This window comes from Equus caballus, chromosome 5 (genome assembly GCF_041296265.1).
Source record: "Equus caballus isolate H_3958 breed thoroughbred chromosome 5, TB-T2T, whole genome shotgun sequence".
Classification (NCBI taxonomy): Eukaryota; Metazoa; Chordata; class Mammalia; order Perissodactyla; family Equidae; genus Equus; species Equus caballus.
This window is the reverse complement of record NC_091688.1, coordinates 25,887,769-25,907,638: the sequence shown is the minus strand read 5'-3', so window position 1 is coordinate 25,907,638 and position 19,870 is coordinate 25,887,769. Positions and strand designations below refer to the sequence as shown.

The 19,870-nt window shown below is 49.1% G+C and overlaps 1 protein-coding gene across 4 annotated transcripts in view; it reads left to right on the top strand.

The window, feature by feature from the left end:
• Nucleotides 1–3,555: 3,555 nt before the first annotated feature.
• Nucleotides 3,556–19,870, top strand: part of CAMK1G (calcium/calmodulin dependent protein kinase IG) — a 29,729-nt gene continuing 13,414 nt past the window's right edge. The window contains exons 1-3 of one of the 4 annotated variants that reach the window (XM_001490285.7): nt 3,556–3,769; nt 14,603–14,723; nt 19,480–19,608. In XM_001490285.7, the coding sequence (XP_001490335.3) occupies nt 14,632–14,723; nt 19,480–19,608 (221 nt within the window). In that variant the 5' untranslated portion in view covers nt 3,556–3,769; nt 14,603–14,631. Of the gene's footprint in view, nt 3,770–4,631; nt 4,768–11,514; nt 11,570–11,791; nt 11,873–14,602; nt 14,724–19,479; nt 19,609–19,870 lie in introns of those variants that run through there. The other 3 variants (XM_070266766.1, XM_070266767.1, XM_070266768.1) reach the window with 3 other exon arrangements.

The window sequence follows — 19,870 nt, the reverse complement described above, 5'->3', positions numbered from 1 at the left end:
GATAAGCTCAGACCCATCCGTCATTTGGGATGAGAGAAGGATGCTCCCTGATAGGCACTGGTGCCTCCTTCAAGTCATTCCCTTCTCCTTTCCACTCCTGCCACCCCCTTAGTTCAGGCCCTCATCCCCACAGGTCTTGGTGACTGCAAAGCCCCTCTGTGACTGTCCGGTCTACAGTTTCTCCCAACTTCAGGCCCCACCATTGGTTTGCAGCAAACATGCTTACTTAGGAACCTACGGTAACTCTGTACTGCCTTTGTGGCCGGGTTCAAAGCCTTCAGCCGGGCTGCTCAAACACCCCACCGGTCCAGCCTTGTCTCCCACCACACTGCAGCGCCACCTTGTCATTTCCAGCACGCATCTCGTGAATTTCAACCTCTGTTTCTCCTAATCCCACCTCACCCAGCAAACCTCCCAAATCTGGTCCTAGTCATCCTTAAGGCCCAGGCTGATTTCCATGAATTCTTTCCTGATGTCTCCAGCCCACAGCAGACTCCTCATGGCCCCATCCCGGGTGTTAGTATGAGTTAACAGTATCCTATTTAGCTATTGATTGGTTTCCTATTGTTTTCAGTGTTTTAGTCTTGTTTCCTCTACTGGACACATAGTTGATGTTTCATCAATATTTGGTTGAATTATTGATTGGGGAAAACATAGAGATAAAGTTATTAGAATCTGAACAAGGCAATATAGCAAGGCTGTGTGTGTGTATGTGCATGAGTGCATATGTTATCACGCCAAAAGCTCTCTTCCACCTCCTTGAGAAACATTCCCGAATACTCTTCAGTTTCTAGTCACCTGTACCAATACTCAAGCAGCGGAGGCTCTGCCTCCGCTCCGGGCCTCTGATGTCTGGCGTATGGGCTGATTGGCACCTGTGAGGACATGGGCCTCCTGACCTCAGCATAAAGAGGCATCAGTTCTCCTATGGCACCCAACATCTGCTGAACCTATTACTCTTTGCACGGCTGAGAATGCATTCCTGGCTCTGTGGCTAGCCAAGGCCAGCAGTGTGCAGGGGGACTGGAGGGGAGGGGAAGGAGGAAGGAGATTCTGGGGGGCTGGAGCTGACAGGCAGTCCCTTGCCCTGTTCAAACTCGTATCAGAGCACATTACAAAGCACGAAACTGACTGATCTGTGGGCTTGGACAGTAGAAGTTCTGTGCGGATAGAGTCTGAGTCTGGTTTCATGTCCCCAATATCTAGTACATAGTCAGCGCTTGATAAATATTTAAGGAATGAGTGTACGTATGTGTGTGCTAGGGAAGACTCCAGAGAGGCGGGATTCAGCTCCCTACGGAGATAAACCTTCTAACATTGGTTGATGCCCATGGGCATTGCTCGATCGTCTCAGGCTGTGATAAACTCCCCAATCCCAGTGTCCCAACAGGAGGAGGACAGCTGCTAGTCAGAGACACTATACCCAGAGGATCTAAGCAGTGGAAACGCAGAAAAACATTAAGAACCAAGGAGACCTATAGACAGGGAGTTTGGGGAACAGCATGGAAGAAGGAATGATTAGTTCTAAGAGGGTGGGGAAATCATAGAAGGCTTCATGGATGAGATGGCATTTGATGTGGATTTTTAAAATCTTTAGCATTTCCACAGGCAGGGAATGAGGAAAGGGCATTCTCTACTAATAGATCAGCATAACCAAAGGTCAGGAGCTTTGGAAATGAGTGGAGTGTTAGAAATCAGTATCTCGTATGGTACTGCTGGGGTGTCAGCTGGGGGGATGGAGGAACTCAGGTGAGGGGGGATAGTTTTGTGCCAGATCTTGAAACGCCTTCAGTGATGGGCTAAGGTGTTTGGATTGTATTTTGCAGGTAATAGATACTGTTGAGGTGGAAGCAATATGTTTTATTGAGATAATTCTAGCAAGAATGAAATGGATTGGAGACACAATAATAATAGCTCACATTTATTAACAGCTTACCATGTGCCAGTCACTGTTCTAAGCAACTAGCATTCTGCCTCACTCCACCCTACTAGTGTATGAAACAAGTTCAGTAATTATCCAATTTTACAGAGGGAGAAACTGAGGCACAGAGAGGTTAAGCCTCTTGTCCAAGGCCACACATCCAGTCAATAGAGGACCATGGAATCCAACCTAGAAGACTTCTCCAGAGCCACTTTTAACTATCCCTGTTGATCACCCAACCCAGGACCGGTTAGAGCATAGCGTATCATAACAGCACCCCAGAGAAAGGACTGCTTGAATTAAGATTGTAGAGATGACAATAGAAAACAGGCAGCATTTACTTACTGCCTTTTGTGTAAGAAAGGGGGAAATATATATGTCATTTGCTTGTATCCACATAAAGAAATACTGGAGGGAGACACAAGAAACTAATACAAGTGGCCAGTGATAGAGGGGATGGCCTCTTTTTCCGGAGGGGTAGACAATGAGTTGAGTGGGGTGAGACACCTCAAAAGTATGTCTTTTAATACAAATCTGATTTCTGACCTATTTAAATGTGTTCTTTATTCCAAAAAAATGCATAAATGTTACAAAATAAAAAGGCACAATTTAAAAGCTAATTTAAAGGAACAATTGAAAGGGCATAACAGCCAGCTGGATTTGGAAGGCAATGAAGGAGACAATACAGCCAAAGGAAGCACCTGGGTTTCTAACTTGAGTGGGAAGATGGCAGCCCTTTAGCATAGCTGGGAGAAACAGGAGGAGAGTGGGTTTGAACGAAGCTGTAAGACGTCCAGGTCTGTTTGTGGCTGAAAGTAGACATGTGGATGTTGAGATTAAGGTCCACAGCCCAGATGGGGGTGTTGATTTGGGACATTCACATGATGATGGTAACAGCCCCTGTGAGTGGATGTTAAGATTCAGGGGTGAGTAGAGAAGAAGAAAGCAAGAGGGCAGAAGACAGAGGTTCGAGGAAGCTGCACGGAAGGAGCAGCCACAGAGAAGCTCAGATGGAGACTGTGAAAGTCTGGGCAAGGGTAGGATGCAGAAGGGAGTAGGAGGGAGAGAGGGAGCAGAGAATTTCGAGGGGGAGAGTGGTCTCCTAGGGTCTAGTGGGTTAGGACTGAGAAAAGGATGGTAGGATGGGATCAGAACACTATGCTTCTAGAAACAGAGGAGAGGAGCCATATGAGAGACTGTGGGTGGAACCACCCAACCTAGGGTCCCCCTGTGGGATATCCAAGGGCTTCTCTTCCGATTCTGCAAGAGATGACAAGCCAGGTGGGCACTGAGGGCTCTTCAGTCTCTACTTTCAGCCAAGGTAGATATCCGACTGCTCAGGAAGGTGTTGTTAGACAACTACTCCAGCAACTGAGTGCTTAAAGGGGAAACTGAGGCAGGCAGTCCCAGAAAGCTTCTCTGATTTTCTGTTATCACTCTATTTGGGCCAATGAAAACCTATAATTTCATGTTTTATTTTTGCTTTTTATTCTTCCTCTCTCTCTATCACACACATCAATGCAAACACAATTATGCACATGATACACACACACGCACGCACACATACGAGGCACGAAAGGGCCCCTTTGCAAAAGCATTCTTCTCGATCAGACTCGGTGCTGCCGGGAGGGAGGGAAAGCAGAGCAGAGGAAAGGAAGGAGAGAGGCAAGCCACCCTAGCTACTTTTCCTCCCCTTTAAGGCTGCCTGGTTACAGTCCTGGGAAAGAAAACCTCTGCATTCCTCCCCTTTAAGTCGGTTTATTGTTAAAGCACTGGAGCAGCTAATCCTCACAGACCTGTAGGAGCTGGAGTGGGAGCACCTCGAGCCGATTCCCTCTGAGTCCCTGGGTAAGATGAACCTGCTTCTCTTCTTGGTTTTAGGAGGTCTCTTTGCTTAGCATGTGGCCCTTAGAGAGTGGGTTTGAAGAGACACTTTTGCAAGTAACTTGGGTATTTATTTCAGCCCCTGTTCCAGTCTTGCCCGATTCTTGTGGGATCAAGGGTAAGTTGTAGGTGCCTTGGAAAATAAATCTGAATGGGGGTCCAGGGGGAACCTCCGTGGGGAGCCATCTGGCCATCACTTCAGGATTGGCTTGAGTGGGAACCTTGTGCACTTCTGGGCAGGGAAAGGGGAGCAAAATATCTGTATACGCCCCTCCTGCAATGCCTGCTTTCAGGATGCGTTCTGGGCACAGTCCTCCAGGTCCCAGGGAGGGGCTGTCCATCTGCAGGGTGTCAGGACCTCCCGCATGGTTACACCTCTGCCTCCTGCTCCACCTTCATCTCTTAACCTCTCTGACCCCATCTGTCAAATGGGGCAATGTCCATTCTGCCTACCTGGCTGGGTTTTTATGAGGATTAAGAGAGGCAGTGGGCAAAAGGAGGTTGGTAAACAGCCTGTGGCTCTGCAAACCCAAGGAAGGCGGACCAGCCTCAGTCCCTCCTGGCAGGGTCCATGGACGGGCTCCGGCTCCAGGTCCCTGGCTGTGTCAGGATGCAGGACTCAGCCACGGCGGGCGTTGTCAGTCACAAGACCACTCCTTCACCTTTCCCAGAGGTGCATCTGTCTCCCTTCTGTCTTTAAACTTCCCTAGTTTAGTTCTCAGGTAAAGATGTTAAAAGGAGGTCTGGATTCACCACCACCCCCATCCGCACCGTGGCCCCTTCTCTCCACGTAACTTTGACGCACAAACATTAACCCCGAGGCTCCCGGAGGCGGCTGCCAGGGCTCCCGCTGGTCTGGCTGCAGTGCGTGGCTGGCCAGCTGCTTGCTCTGAAGCCAGATAAATTGATCATGAGGAAAACCTCTGAGAAGGCTCAAGAGAGTCAAGCAGGTTCCGTCTTGGGTAAGGAAATGATCTTTCCTAGATCAGGGGCGGGAGACAGAACCCGGCCCCTGGCAGCCCTACAGCCCCAAGCTTAATAAGCAGGGCCAAAGATGAGACCCGATAGGCCATATCACAAAGTGCTTAGTAATACTGATATGGGGACCACACTTTATAGTTTATAATGTGCTTTTAATTAATCATCTTTAGGACAAGACCATCAGGCTGATGGGGCCAATAGTATTTCTCTCTTAGTTGAGATGAGACCACTGAGACTCAAACAGGCTTGCCTGGGGTTGCAAAGCTACATGCTGGCGGTGTCCATTTGGTCATAGTAGCATTTGAACTCAGATCTTCTGACATAGTCAGTGACCACTCCATGATATTACAGATAGCTATGGGTGTGTGTGTATTAAGAGCACTCTTTAGAAAGATGGGGCGAAACTTTGGGAAAGAAGCCTGAGGTCAGACTGAGAAAAGGCTTGAGGGGCTGGGGCACTCGATGCCGGTCCCAGCCTCAATGCTGAGAAATCTGAGCGTTCCCAGGGTCCAGCCTTTCCCAGGTCATGGGAGCCCCGTGTTCCAGGGGGAATCAGTCAGGTGTGGGCATTGCATGAAAGCAGCCCAAGGAGGAGGGCAGAGGTAAGTGAAAGCCCGACAAGCACCTCTAGGAAAGAGGCAACAGGTTCCGTGGAAGGGAGGCAAGGAGACCGCGCTGTCGGCGTCTGATGGACGGGGGCTCCCAACCCAGCTCTGTCATTTACTATCTGTTTGGTTTGGGGCATTTTTCTTAACATTCTGACCCATCAGTGCCTCAGCTATGAAATGAGGTTAATGATGCCTCCCTTGAAAGGCGGCAGTGAGGCATTAAAGGAGACGATGCAGGTGAAGCGCCTAGCACCGTGTCCCACCCAGGTGATCATCCCCGGCAGGGCAGGCAGCTGGTATTATAAGGCCTGGAGCAATTCTGGCCGGGACTGCAAAGAAGCCCCCTCTAACAGGAGAGCGCCTCCCTCGCTCCCTGTCCCCCCTTCACACACGCACACGCGGCCAGAAATAAATTGCCGCCCGGAGCGCGTGCGTGCGTGCGAGTGATGGGGCGCAGCCGCAGGCTGCCGGAGCCCGCCGAGTGAATGAGCCGCAGCATGAATGAGCGGGGGAGCGGCGGCGCCCGCGCTACAACTGCAGGCGCGCCGCCACCGTCAAGGGCGAGGGGCTGCGGCTGGGCGGCTGCCAGCGTGCAAGCAAGCCCGGGGGCCCGGGGATGCACGGGCTTTCTGTGATCTTCAGACCCGTGCCCTCGGAGGGAAGGCTGGTAACTCGGAGCTTCTGGCCACAGCCGTCCTGGGCTCAGCCTGTCTTTTGTGCACCCCTCCCCAGGTGGAGATCCCTCCCCTCCGCTTCCGGGAGGCGTGGTAGTTTTGTAGTAATGAGCCCCATATCTGTATAATACAGGCATCTCTTGCATGGGTCTTAGGCTTAAAGGCAGCCTGTGGCAGACACACAGTCAACATTATTACCCTTGAAAACTCCTTAGACAGGTGCCCCAGGGGAGACCAGCATACTCCCCTGAAGAAACCCAACACACGCAGCATTCCCTACAGTGTGGCAACAGATCTCTGTTTTCTTGGTTGAGTACCAGATGAAGTCGTTGGTTTGCATTTCAGGGCCATGATGTATGAAAATATGTATATTTTTCAACACTTCAGAATCACAGTGAGATGAGATGTGCACACTGTGAGAGGCATGTGGGAGCTGAGACCAGCTGAGGGAAGAGCAGATGCATGTCTCCTGTTGTGTGCTCACCTCTATTTAAATGATTTGTTTCCCTGTCTCTCTCTCCCAGTGCCTGGTATTTAACTCATGTACCTATAAGGTGGGCCCACTGCATAGCACCTTAGAGATTGCAGAATGCTTTCATGCCACTTGATGTGTTGGGCCTCCACAGGCATGCTGAGAAATAAACAGAGCAGGGATCACGATTCCCATTCCACAGATGAGCAAACTGAGGCCCGCTGTGCTTAGGGGCACATTAAGAATAAGTAGCACACCCTGCTCTCTCCAGTGACTCCCATGTGTTAACGTCTCAGCTACCAAACAGAGCCCTAGAGAATGCTCTTCACTTCCTCTGTAAGAGGAGCACAATAAACCTCAAGCCCCACACAAATTCTGGCTTGTCACTGCAGCAGGAGGCATTTGGTTAAGCTTAAATGGGGGCTTGAGCCTGAAATAAACTGTAGGAGGCAACCGGAAAAAACCTCCTTTCTCCATGATTTTGTGAACAGAAACTGGTGTGCAGAGTTGGCCTTTGAGATGCAGGACTAGAGGGAGGGCTGGGGATGGAGTTGATGATCCTTGGAGATTCCATCCACCCAGAAGTCTCCAGCAGCCTCTAGGGTCCAGGGCCTGGGCTCTGGTAAGCTGACCAGCCACTTGAGCTGCAGCCTAGGAACTGGAAATGAGTTCTGACAGCACACAGACCCAGCCGACATGCATACGACACTGTGAGGAGAGCAGGACTGTGACGGATGGCAGCAGGCTGCTGGAAATTTCATATATTGCTCAAACAAATGGAGAATCCCAAAGCATCAGAGTTGACCTACTTGCTGTTTTCCAAAGTAAGCTCTGAGCATCTCTAGATTCCCTGGATGCTAGTAGTTGTTAGAAAAGGAAGGAGTTTCACGGTCTGGTCAATTTGGGGGATGTTAGGTTAAATAGATTAAGTAGGTGTCTTTAATGGTCCTCAGAGCCTTTAATAAGCTAATGCGGATCTCGATTCTCCAAGAAGGGGAAGCAAATCCACTTTGCTCACAGAGAGTCTCTTGGGACTAATGTTCTAAAGAACAAACTTCAGGGAACCTTAATCTAGTCCAGTCTCCTCTTTTCACTAAGGAGAAAGAGCGAAACCCAGAGAAATGAAGTGTTCTGCCCGGGGCTGCCCAGTTCCTCAGTGCCAAGCCAAGACTGGAGCCAGAACTTGAGTTCTTTCTAGCGTGCCTCTCAATCCAGAGGATGGTGGAAAGTCCAATATGGGCCAGAGTCCAGGAAACTCTGGGACCCGGGCAAGAAAATGTCCCAGCTTTAGCCTTTTTGCTCCTTTGTAACTGAGTGATTTACGTACTGCCTGACTCCATGTCCCCAGCCTGGAGGCAGAGAGCACATTCTTATTAAAGATGGTCCAACCGATAACCTCCTTCCCAAGACCCAGAGGCCTTTCTGAGTCATGCTCCCGAGAAACAGGAAACCCTGGAAGCAGACCATAAAGCAGTCTTGGGGCAGGCTGGTTCCTTTGAGGGCAGTAACAGAGCCATACATGGTCCCGCGGGAAGGCTCTGAAGCCTGCTCACCACACCCTAGAGCGATTCACACCTCCTTGCTCAGAAGCTTCAAGTGAGAGCACCAGTGAAGGGACGGTAGCTCTTCCTATAGGTAGAGTTGAGAGCCATTATCTGGGAGTTGAAGGAGGCAGAGGTGCTACTCAAAGATTCTCTCCTTCCCAGTCCCCATCTCCTCTGGTTTGTTCATGTCCAGTTTAGGAACTCTGCTGTGGGTTTGGGAAACACACTTGGACTGGATTGGATCGGATCGGATTGGATTGGATTGCATTGAATTGAATTGAATTGAAACATGATATTCCCAAGACTCTGGGACATCTTATCAGGAAGGGTACCACTCTTAAGCAATTAGACCAGCTGATTCATTTAATAAGCACCTCAAAGGAGAGTCCTAAGTGGCTGTGACTCAAAATAGGAAATTTTTCATAAGGAGGCTGTGTGGAACAGGGTAGGCAGGAGTGAGGGTCCAGAGAGAAGGTCCAGGGCAGTGTGGGGTCATGAGGTGACCTGGCACCTTCAGGGTATGGTGATGGCAATGAGGAGGCCTCTGAAGATAAACCTCGTCTGCCTTAGAGTTCTGTCTGGTGCTCCTGCTGCTGCTGTGACCCACTGGGGCCTGGGAAGGAGAAAAGGGCGGTGATGTTCTATGGAAGAAACATGTGAGGGCGCCTGCCTCCTGGGCTCCTGTCCAAGCATCCCTCTCCAGCACCTCATAAATAGCCAGGCTGAATGCCACCAAGGATCACACAGCCTATCCCCAGAAGCTCAGAAAGGGCTGCACTCAGGGGCAATGTCCTCCCGAAGACTGCGGCCTGCCCTTTAGGAAGAATTTTTCCCTCTGTAGTCTCCTCTGCTGTGAAATTTTCCAAGAGACCAGGAAGACCATCCAAAAAATATAACTGAGCACCAACCAGGAGCCAGATGCTGTACTAGGCCCAAGCTTAGGAGACAGGAGATGGACCAGGTCTCTGTCCACATGGAGCTACTTCTCGGTGAGGATATTGACCCCAAACAAATAAACAGGAGAATTTCAGATTGTCATATGTGTTGCAGAAGAAATGATCAGGCTCGTATGATAGAGCATAACCTGGGGCTGAGGGGCTGACTCTAGATAGAATGGTTGGGGTGGGGGGTGGGGAGTGCCTCTTCAAGTGTCCCAGGGAAGTTCTGCTGACCAAGAACTGGACCCAGAATCCAACCCAGGCCCTGCATTGTCTGTCACTGAAGCGATGATGACAGAAGAAGCCAAGACAATTCTGCACTCTGTGGCTATTCTGCCCCTTCGTGCTGTTATGCTGTAGGCAGAGCCTCACAGTGAGAACTATAGAGCGGAGACCCCTACCGCCTTCCCTTCCCAGGGCACAGGGCTTCTTGCATCTCTAGAGCAATATAAAGAATATGTCACTGCCCATCGTAAGTCCAACTCCTCCCCAAAGCCTTACCTGATCAGCCCCCCGCCACGCCACCCAGGGCTTGCTTCCTCATTCACTCATTTAACAAATATGGACTGGACCCTTAGTAAGTGCCGGGCTCAGCAGCAGGCCCTAGGGATTCCAAGATGAGTAACACATGGCCCCTGCCCTTGACGCACTCACAGTCGGGTGAGGCAAACCCACACGTAAGCAATCAACCTACAATCGGCCTCTGAACCACTCTGGCCCTGATCCAATGTGCCTATTCATTTGCCAGCTCCCATCAACTAGCCTGTCTTTCTAGTTGTTTATTTATATACCTATGTTTGATCTTTCCAACTGGATTGCAAGCACTTTCAAGGGGAGCTTCATATTACAGAAATGTCTGTGTTAGTCCAGGAGGTACACAGGAGGTACTCAATAAATGCCTGTTGAACGAAGGAGTGTTACCTCCACAACTCAAAGATGGTCCCATGAATAAGGTCATTTCCTTTAGCCAGAAGCCATTTTTGCAGAATATTCTTCAGGGTCTTACCCTGTTGAGGAGCGAGGGTTCTGAACCAGCCAGGAATGCCAGCATCTACAGCGTCTCCTGAGGTCTACATGTGAAATCAGCTCTAAATTTCAGAGAATTCTATAGGGGCTGTTCCGGAGCTTTGAAACCCAGTGGTATTTGTTGCCAGAAATAGAGGGAGGGGCAGGGAGTACTTTGGAAACAAAGGAGAGCAATATTGGAGCTTCACCATTCTCAGAATTTGTTTTCTTTTCCTCTGAAACGGGCTAGTTTAAAGAAGTCAAGAGAGGAAAGGGAGGACTTTAACCGAAAGAAGCAGGATACAGCAGCAGAACCTGGGCCCCTGTCTTGGAGCCCACTCCTGGCCCTCCACCACACAGGGCACGGGGGCCTTGAGATTGCTCTGAGGTCAGGGCGGGGTGGGAAGGACGTGGGGTTTCAGATCTGGACCCCTGAGTTTTTCACGTTGCTCTGAAGATGGAACTAAACTGTTAGGATTGAGTGTATGGGAGGAGGGGTGGGCGGGAAAGATGTTTTCTTGGAGCCTCGCTTAGGCTAAGAATACTATGTTTTTCAGCTATTTAAGAGAGATGGGAATAAAGGAACAGTGAGTACAGATCTGCTGATGAGTTGGTGATGCCTCCTGGAGAGCAGGCAGTCATTCCAGGGGGCCTCCAGAAGGGGGAGTAATGCACACCCAGCCTGAGCTGGAAAGAAGGCTCTTGATTGGCTCCTTACCTGGGAAAGCATCTTCTGCAGCCCTGTTGCTCTATGGAGGAGGAATGAGACAGAGAGGGAGAACACAAACTGACCCTGTGGATTTTGCTCTTTTTAATGTCCACCCCTTTGCCATCATCCCCTACATTCTTCATGACTTCCAGCTACAGTGTGTCTACACAGTAAGAAGTGTTTAGTTCAAACCCAGATGCTAACCACTCTGATAAGTAGAAGCTGCTGGATCTGGGGCTAAGAATCTGCAGAATGGTATCTGGCTCAAGATAGCCCTCTTTTCAAAGAGTTCATCTTCCCTAAAGCAGTCTGTACCAGTCAGGGTCCATTTGTTTCTACCTTATAGACTGTGCCCTCCAAGTCAAGGGTCAGCCCACCATTGCTTTGCTGGGAAGTCCACCTCTGGCTAGCACCTGAGCCCTGAACTGCTGTGGTCCCTCTGGGCTGCCACCCTGCCAACAGAGCAAATCAACAAATGGGCCACCAGATCTCCATTCAGCTGTACCCCCTGCTGAGAAATTCTTAACATTTCTCATACGCATTGTTAATAATAACACCACCAATTATTATGTAGCTGGGTTGCTAATTTACACACTATACTAAAATGTGCAAAGAAAATGTAGCTTCATTTCCTATAAAATCTTTCTCATGAACTCCTACTGCTCTCTACCCCAAGTGGTAAGAGGGGAGTGGGAAACTTTACGTTTGAACTTGTCTGTTATGGCATCTCAATGTCTTCAGGTTTAACAAAGAGTCTCATTTTACTGACCCAGAGTCTTCCAAGAAGATACACGGACCTGAGATGGCCTTTCCTCCTCCTGCTCTATTTCAAGGTGGTATTTTATGTTATAAGGTGCTTACTTCACCTGCCTGTGGTATGGAGAAGGGGTCTCAGACTTATCAGGGACCATGGAGCCCGCAGTCCTCTGGGATCTCACCAGAGGCTGACTAGTGACCTCTAGGTGTACTGGCCCATCTGGCCCATAAGTTGTCATGCTGACACCCTCCACAAAAGGCCCTGATCCAAGCCCTTTGTTTCCACTTGATAAGACTGATTGCAGCCACCTCTTCTTCTGGACCCCAGGTGACAGGCCGACGAGCAGCTCTCCCTCCCGTCACCTGGGCCATGGGCAGAGGTGAGCTGGTAAATGTTTAACGACTGGTTCTTGGGGGGTGGTGGAGGAGTGAAGGAGAAGCCATAATTGTAGCACTTGCCTGTTTCCATGGTGTAAATACTCCCACTGTGGTGGATTTCAAGCTAACAACATGAGGCCATGAAGCGTGGAGCTGGGAAGAGACATGCACAGTTGACTGTCATGAGCTAGTACAAGCTGGCTTCAGCTCCCACAGGCCCAGGGGACTTTCTGGAGTCCCTGCAGGTCACGAGGCACTGTCTTGCTCATCTCCTTCCTCCAGGCCCACCTCATGATTACTTATACCCTGTTAGATGTGGCTGCCGTCAGAGTTCCTCCTAGGTTTGTAGTCTCCCACCAGCAGGGTCCCCGGAAGCCCACCCATCCCATGGTGATGGAGAGTCACCCCCATTCCTGGAGGGATGTTTTGCTCCAAGAGAGTGAAAGGAAAGATGTGTGCTTCTGACAACTACACCGTCTGTCTCCCCCATCTCCTTCCCAGGATCCACTTAGGCCAAAAGTATCGGTCTTCCCACATCTCTTCCTCTAGCAAGGACCTCACTTTGTGTCACGTTCTTCTTATTTCCAGGGTCTTAAGCCTCATAGTTGTGTCTTAATGGCAGAGGAGGTTTCCCTCTATCCTATGGAAACTGTTTCATGACATGAGTCCTGCAGATGGGGATTACCAGGGATGAAAATACATCAATTTAACATCCCCCAAATATTATCTGTTACAACTGTTTAACATGTGTGAGACAATGTGCTAATTCTCTATGCACACTATTTTATTTAACCATCACCATAATCATAAGGCGATTTGTTTCAATATTACAAATGCGTTAATAGACTCAAAGAGGTTAATAACTTGCCTAAGGCCGTTTAACGAGCAGAGGTAGGATTTGAACTCAGGTTGACCTCCAAACCTACGCTCTTTACCTGATGATAAATTGTGGAGGCACAAATTTTCTCTTTGTTCTGAGGCTGTTAGAAGATCTCGTGGATTCTGCAGGCACTTTTTCAAATGGAGAAGGAGGGTCATTGCCTACGAGGGGCAGCTATTAGATATATTCTTTACTTCTCCGTCAGGTCCAAGGAGTATGGGGGAGAGGGTGTTGGCAGAAATGGTGTCTCACCCATCACTCCCAGACGCTCAGTACCTGCCATCCAGCTGTAGTAGAGATAGCTAGGGTGGAGTACCCTAAGGAACAGAGATTTTTCTCCAACCCCCCCAACCACACCCCAAGTACATGCTTCTCTCTAGTATTCATGACCTCAGTAAAGGCACCATCACCTCCCGATGCTCCTACCAGAAATGTGACAGTCAGCTTAGACTTCTCTCACCCCAATGTAGGTACATCACCTGGTATCATAGATAATTGGACCCCCAGAACATATCCCGGGTCCACTTACTTCTCTCCTTCACTATCACCATTGTCCAAGCCACCATCAGCTCTCTCCTAGACTTCCGCCTCCTACCTGGTTTCCATGGATCAGCTCTTGCCCCCTCCACTCCCTTCTCCTCAGAGCAACTAGAGTGAGCTCTTTAAAACATCAGTGGTGTAATTTAATCCCTTGCTAAAAATCCTTCAATGTCTTCCAGCCTCACTTAGAAGAAAATCCAGGATCTTTAACGGAGTCTCTAAGGCCTTGTATGGTCTGTCCTCTGCCTGCCTCTCCCTGCCGTCTCACCACCCCATGCCATGCAGAGTTCACTCTGCTCCAGTCACACTGTCCCTTCATGCTCTTTTCCTCCCTTGGGCAAAATTTTGCATTTTATTCCTTCTGCCAAAATGCTCCTTTGTACACTCTATGTTTGGCTGGCTCCTTCACAAACTTGCAGTCTCAGCTTAAAGATGACCTGCTCAGAGAGGCCTCCCCTGACTTTCATTGAAAGAAGACCCTCCCTGCCAATCCCTCTCACAAGCCCAGATTTTATCTTTCATGATAAAACCCCACACTTTGTCACCATATGCATGTTAGTTTACTTGCTTGTTGCCTGTCTCCTCCAGCCTGCCAGCCCAGGAGGGCAGGGCCATCATCCTTGTTGCCCATCAGTACATATCCAGAACCTTATAGGTGTGATTGAATGCATCTGGTAACTCCAGAACTCTGACATAAAGTTAGGACAAGATTCAATTCAGATTTTAATGAATAACTATTTCCCAGCACTGTGCTCAATGTTGTGGGAGTTACAGAGGGAACACAATGCTCATTCATCTGCCATTCATTCGTCTAACCCATAACAGGTAGGAGAGAGGCAGGAGGAGGAGATCATAGAGCTGTGATAATAGAAAGGAAGACAGGCCGACTCCATGGTCTGAATAAACACCTTGGTGATCCCCTGTAACACAGGAAACACCTCAGCTCAGCTCAACTCCCCTCAAGCTGGATATTCCCATGTTGATCTATCCATGTACATGTTATTGCCCTTCAGCACATAGGTACGAAATGGAACTTCCACTACCAGACTCTAAACAGCTCGAGCACCTGGCCAGCACAAGGGCAGGGAGTAGACGTTCCATACATTTGTAGATGTCCAGTAATTTAGAAAGCAAGTGAAGAGAATAGTCTTATTTTCGCCAGTTATCCAGGTTTCACTCCTAATTCTTCCTTCTAGCTATTCCACATAGAATTGAGAATTTTAGATTCTTTGTACTACTGGTTCTCATCTTATTTGAAAAATTAGCTGATCAGACCCTCTCTTTCCTCCCTCCCTCCCTTCCTCAAACAAAGCATCCCCAGAAGCTTCAACTCTGGAGGCAATGGGTCGAAAGGAAGAAGATGACTGCAGCTCCTGGAAGAAACAGACCACCAACATCCGGAAAACCTTTATCTTCATGGAAGTGCTGGGCTCGTGAGTCCTGGGGCTGAGATGGGGAGGCTGGGCTGCCGGCTGTGGGGAGCTAGAAAAGACTTGTTCTGGGCAAGCAGCAACTGATAAACGGGGGCTGCGCTGCTGTGACATCATATCAATAGCTCTGAGGGACCTGGGAGGTCGAGAAGGGGCCTTGGGGTTAGAGTAGGGAAGGTCCCTGGGGTAATACAGAAGATGATTTAATACTCCGGAGCCCTCAGGGAATACCAGGCCTTTCCCTCAGGTTCTACCACCTGAGCCCCCTCCTTCCCCAGTGACCCTCACCCTACTTCCAGATCTGTGACAACCTGTGAGTTCTTGCCCTGGTGGCAAGAAAGAAGAGTTCTGGAGCATTTCCAGAGATTCAGTGACCTAGAACTTCCCTGGGCCTCCTCACCCAGCTTCTCCATTTCTCCTGGCAGTAAGCAGCTCAACGCCAACAGGTCTGCTGTAGATGGAAGAGAAGGGGCTTCTGAGGCTCAGGGAGCTGAAGGGCTACACACACTGGAATCAGTTCCCCACCACCACCATCCTCTCTGCTCCATATTTAAGTGCCATGTTGGAAAAATAAAGTCACGCTGTAGCCCAAACTCCTACCAGCCTCCATGGTGTCTGCGCCTGCCCCTTGACAATGATTACACGGCTCGAGGAGCAGAGACAGCTTGTCTGGAGCTGACTCTCCACTTAGTCCTGCCTTTCCTCCGGGAGGTCGCAGTCTCTGACGCAGGCTGGCAGCAGCTCTGGGCCACCAGCTCCCATTGCCCCAGAACCCCAGCTGGTCAGCTAATTAGTCTGGGCTAATTGGGCCTGGGGAAGTGAGGGGCAGTTAGTGGGCTGTCCATTCAAGCGAGCTTTCACTTTAGCCAACTCTGGCTAAGTTTAGCTCCCTCTGCCTTGGCTGGGAGGCAATGACCTCAGGCAATGACAGCTGCCCACGCTCTCAGCTGTAGACAGAGAGGAGCCAGGCTCAGCCCTGAGAGGTGGCCTCTGAGCCCTCCCTGCCCAGACAAGTGTTGGGCTCTGCACACACAAGGATCTCAGTGGAGGCGCTGGTCATCAGAGCATTGGTCCTCCATCAAGGCCCTTTGCCAAGACGGGGGTGGCTAGAGAGGGGGTTTTTGGCAAGAGGGAGAGACAAGACTGATGAGTGAATCAGAAATGATTTTCTAAGCATCCCAAAAGTCAAGCGAAGGGGGAGAAGGATGCCCAAGTTGACAAGAGCTTATTCACTGTGCTGTAGGACTGTCAGAGGACAGACATGCACTGTCCTCATGGAGCTCAAGGAAGTCTGCCACAGCAGCCACTAAACCTAGGGCTACAACAGAGTCACCCAGGGACTTTTAACTGTGAAAATGTTTAAGTCAATAAAAGGTAAAGTAATAGTACAGTGAACACCAACAAACCCACCACCTAAATTCAAAAATCATTAACATTTCACTGTGCTTGCTCTACATACACACACACTTCACTGAACAATTTGTAAACAGGTTGCATACATCATGGCGCATCACCTCTGAATCCTCCCATCTGCATCCCCTAAGAATAAAGGCCTTGTCTTCCAAATCCACAATATCATTGTCACGCTCAAAAAAATTAATAATTCCCTAATATTTTAACCTAGGTAACTTTTTAAAAATACTGATTCCTGGTCCTAGACCTGCTACACCAGGATTTGGGGAGATAGGACCCAGTGGCCAGAAATCTTTATTTTCAGTGCCTCTGGTGGCTCTAACACACCCAGCCCTGCACTGATTTGAGGGCAATGGGAGGACAAGACAGGAGGCAAGTCACAGCTGATGCAGTGGTTAGCGCTGGGCAAAGGGTAAAAAGAGAAGGCACCTCTGCGGTGCTCAGGAGGGGGACAGGCAGCCCGAGGATGCAGACGCCAAGCTGAGGTGCTGTGGAGTGGGGAGCCATTGGGCAAAGCAGCTTCCCTTGATCAGGGTGCACCAGAATCCCATGACAAAGATCTCTTCTCTCTGGTCCTCAGCTCCTCTGGAACAACCCACCAGGGAGAATAGGCTTTTGCTAAATCTGCTCAGAAACCATCCACAATTCCAGTGGCCTGGGGCAGCCGTAGGGACAACGGGCAGAGCTAGTCCATAGCAGGGGGTATGTCACCCAAGTCCCAGACCTCCTCTTCTCACTTCCCAGGAAGAGATTTTTCTCCTTGATTTCGTCCACCACCTCTGCCAGCACCCAGGCTTCCAGCAAGAGTAGAGAGCTCTTCAGAGTAGGAAACACAAACCACGTTCTATCGCAGCAAGCATTCCTGGTTCTGAAGGCTCTGCCTGTCTTGCCTTCTGACCCGAGCAACCTTGCCCTCTCAAAGCTAGTTCTCTGCTCCCCAATCTGACAGATGGCACAATTTAGTCTTCTAATCCTCTCCCTGCCCTGCCAGACACACTCCAAACACACACACACACACACACACACACACGCACTCACACACACTGTATAAAACAGCCTCAGGCAAAAGAGTAGTAACACCATTTCAAATTGCACAATTCTAGGAGGTGCCATTTATATACACTGCAATGCAAATGGCACCCCTGAAAGCCTAATCTGATCTCATTCCAAAAGAGTAGCCAGAGCGGGTGTCAGCTTTGAAAGCATGGGACCATCCATGAGTGGTTCTAAAGGCGCAGATGGAAGGGAGAATTATGAAAGTGGAGCCTAGAGTGTCACAGGTGCAAGGAATCTTTAAGGCCAGGTGATTCAATTCTCTCATTTTACAGATAAGGAAAGTAGGGCCTAAAGATGAGCACAACACATATCTAATCCCAGGCCAAATTTCTCACACATCCATCCATCATCCATTCATCCATCCATTCATTACACAGACATTTGTGGAGCATTTTCCATAAGCATCCAGGCATAGGACCTGGTGTCCATCCCCTTTCATCTCCCGTTACTCCCTGCCTTATACTTCACAAACGGTGCTGGACTACCCTCTGGCAGCCCCACCCCTACCTGCTGTTCTGCACCTTCATGCTTTTTCTCATGCTTCCTCACTCCCACCCGAAACATCACTTCCAATTTGTTTTTTCATTGGGCTAACTCTCACTCATCCCTTAAAACTGAGCTCAGGGTGTTCTTAAGTCAGAGGGTCATGAATTATGTGCTCCTCAGCTATCCCAAGTGGTCACATTGTACAAACTAGGAAAGAGTGCCCTTTTCTCTGGGCTGCTGTCTACCGGAGGAAAAAAATGTTGTAATAATTATTGTATGAAAATGTACAGAGGCTCCAAGGTGAATGGCATCTGCTGGAGGTGTGCAGTGTACAACCTGCCCAACCAGAGCAGCGTCCATTTCCTGTGGTCTCATAATACACCCTGCTTATCTGTATGTGTCTATATCTTACACTAGATTCTAAGCCAGACCAGCACTGATCCCAGTGCCAAACACAGAGAGGTTCTGTCAGCTCCACAAGCTTTCATTGAATACCGGATAACATTTTTCAAATCAAATGTGAATTGCTTATTTGGCTGTTTCTTCAGTTGGCTACAGGCTCCTTAAGAGCAGAAATACTTACCTCTTTCTCTCCAGTGTCTAGGACTCAGTAGATGCTCAATAAACCCTGATTGAAGAGAGGAGTGAATAAATGAATGAAGGGAGCAAGCTCTGAAGGCTCTGATTAACTCACTTCCAAGGGCAGCTGGGGAAACAGAAAGCTCAGACACAGGAAGCACCGAGTACTTTCTAATGCAGATTCTGAAAGTCCTTACACAGCTTGAGTGCTATTGGCTTGCATTCTAGAATATCCAGATGGCAGGGGCGAGCAGGCCTCAGCTGTTTCCTCACTTAAACCCTCTCTTCTCTCATGACTACCAGGTGTTCTCCCTAATGATACTCAAATGATAATAGTAATAACAATAATAGTATCTAACACATCTGGTTTAATAGATGTCAGGAAGGCTTTTAAGCACTTTACATATATTAACTCATTTAATCTTCTAAACAACCCTGTGAATCAGAAACTATTGACATTCCCACTTTCCAGACAAAGAAACTGGGTATATAGAAGTTAAGTGGCTTGTCACCCAAAAAGCTGAGATTCTAACATCAGCAATCAGGCTCCAGCATCCACCTCTAGTTAACTGCTATTCTGATGGCCTGGTCTCCAGAGGACCTCCTTCAAACCAAGAAGCCCCTAAGTTAGAATCCTACCATGTGTTTCCGTTGGATTCCATCTTCTTCATCTTCAGAAAGCCTGCCCCAGAGCTGCTGGGTTCTGTCTTTTGTTCTCATAGATCCTGCTGAATAGAGGATGCTCAGCCCCTTGCCTCTGATCATTGGTTCAAGGTGATTATCACCATCTAAAACTGATCCAGGAGTCTTTTCTTGCTCACTGTGTCTGAGCCCTGTCCCCCAGTGCTACCTCCAACTGCCATTCCAGTGTGCCACAAAGCACATAGACTCTGCAGTGGCCTCTCTTTAATGGGTTTGCCAAGTGGAGAAATCTCTCCATAGCTGAAGCAGTCTCTGGGAGTCATTCTCAAATTATAGAACCAGGAAATAGCAACTACCTAGTCCCTGTGTCTGTAGTAGAATCTTTTCCTTCCCACATGATATGAAAGAAAGGACACAATGGCAAATCAGGTAGGCTCTGCCGTCACTGCATCTCATCAGGTACTGGAAGGACAATGGAAACTAATTACCAACCACCTTCCTTCACCTACCCTTTGGTTTTGCCTCCGGCAATGTTCTCTAGCCAGCCAGGACTAATTTTTGTCTCCTGGTGTCTTCTACTCAGAGGAGCTTTTTCAGAAGTTTTCCTGGTGAAGCAAAGGGTGACTGGGAAGCTCTTTGCCCTGAAGTGCATCAAGAAGTCCCCTGCCTTCCGGGACAGCAGCCTGGAGAATGAGATCGCCGTGTTGAAAAAGTGAGTGCGTCTTAGGGTTGGTCAGGTACAACTGTGGGATCACAACATTTCCTTCACAAATGACCTTCGAGAAGGACTAGGGCTGGATTTCCACACCCAAAAGCGTTGCTCCCTTTGATTGCGCTGATGGGTTAGTTTGATCAATCAGCTAAGTTTAGCCAGACAGCTGTCTTGGCTGATTTTTTTCCCCCAGCAAATTGACTAGTGAACGAACTGGTAGCAGAACAGCTTTGCACGTGTTGACCAGAGAGTAATTAGCTTA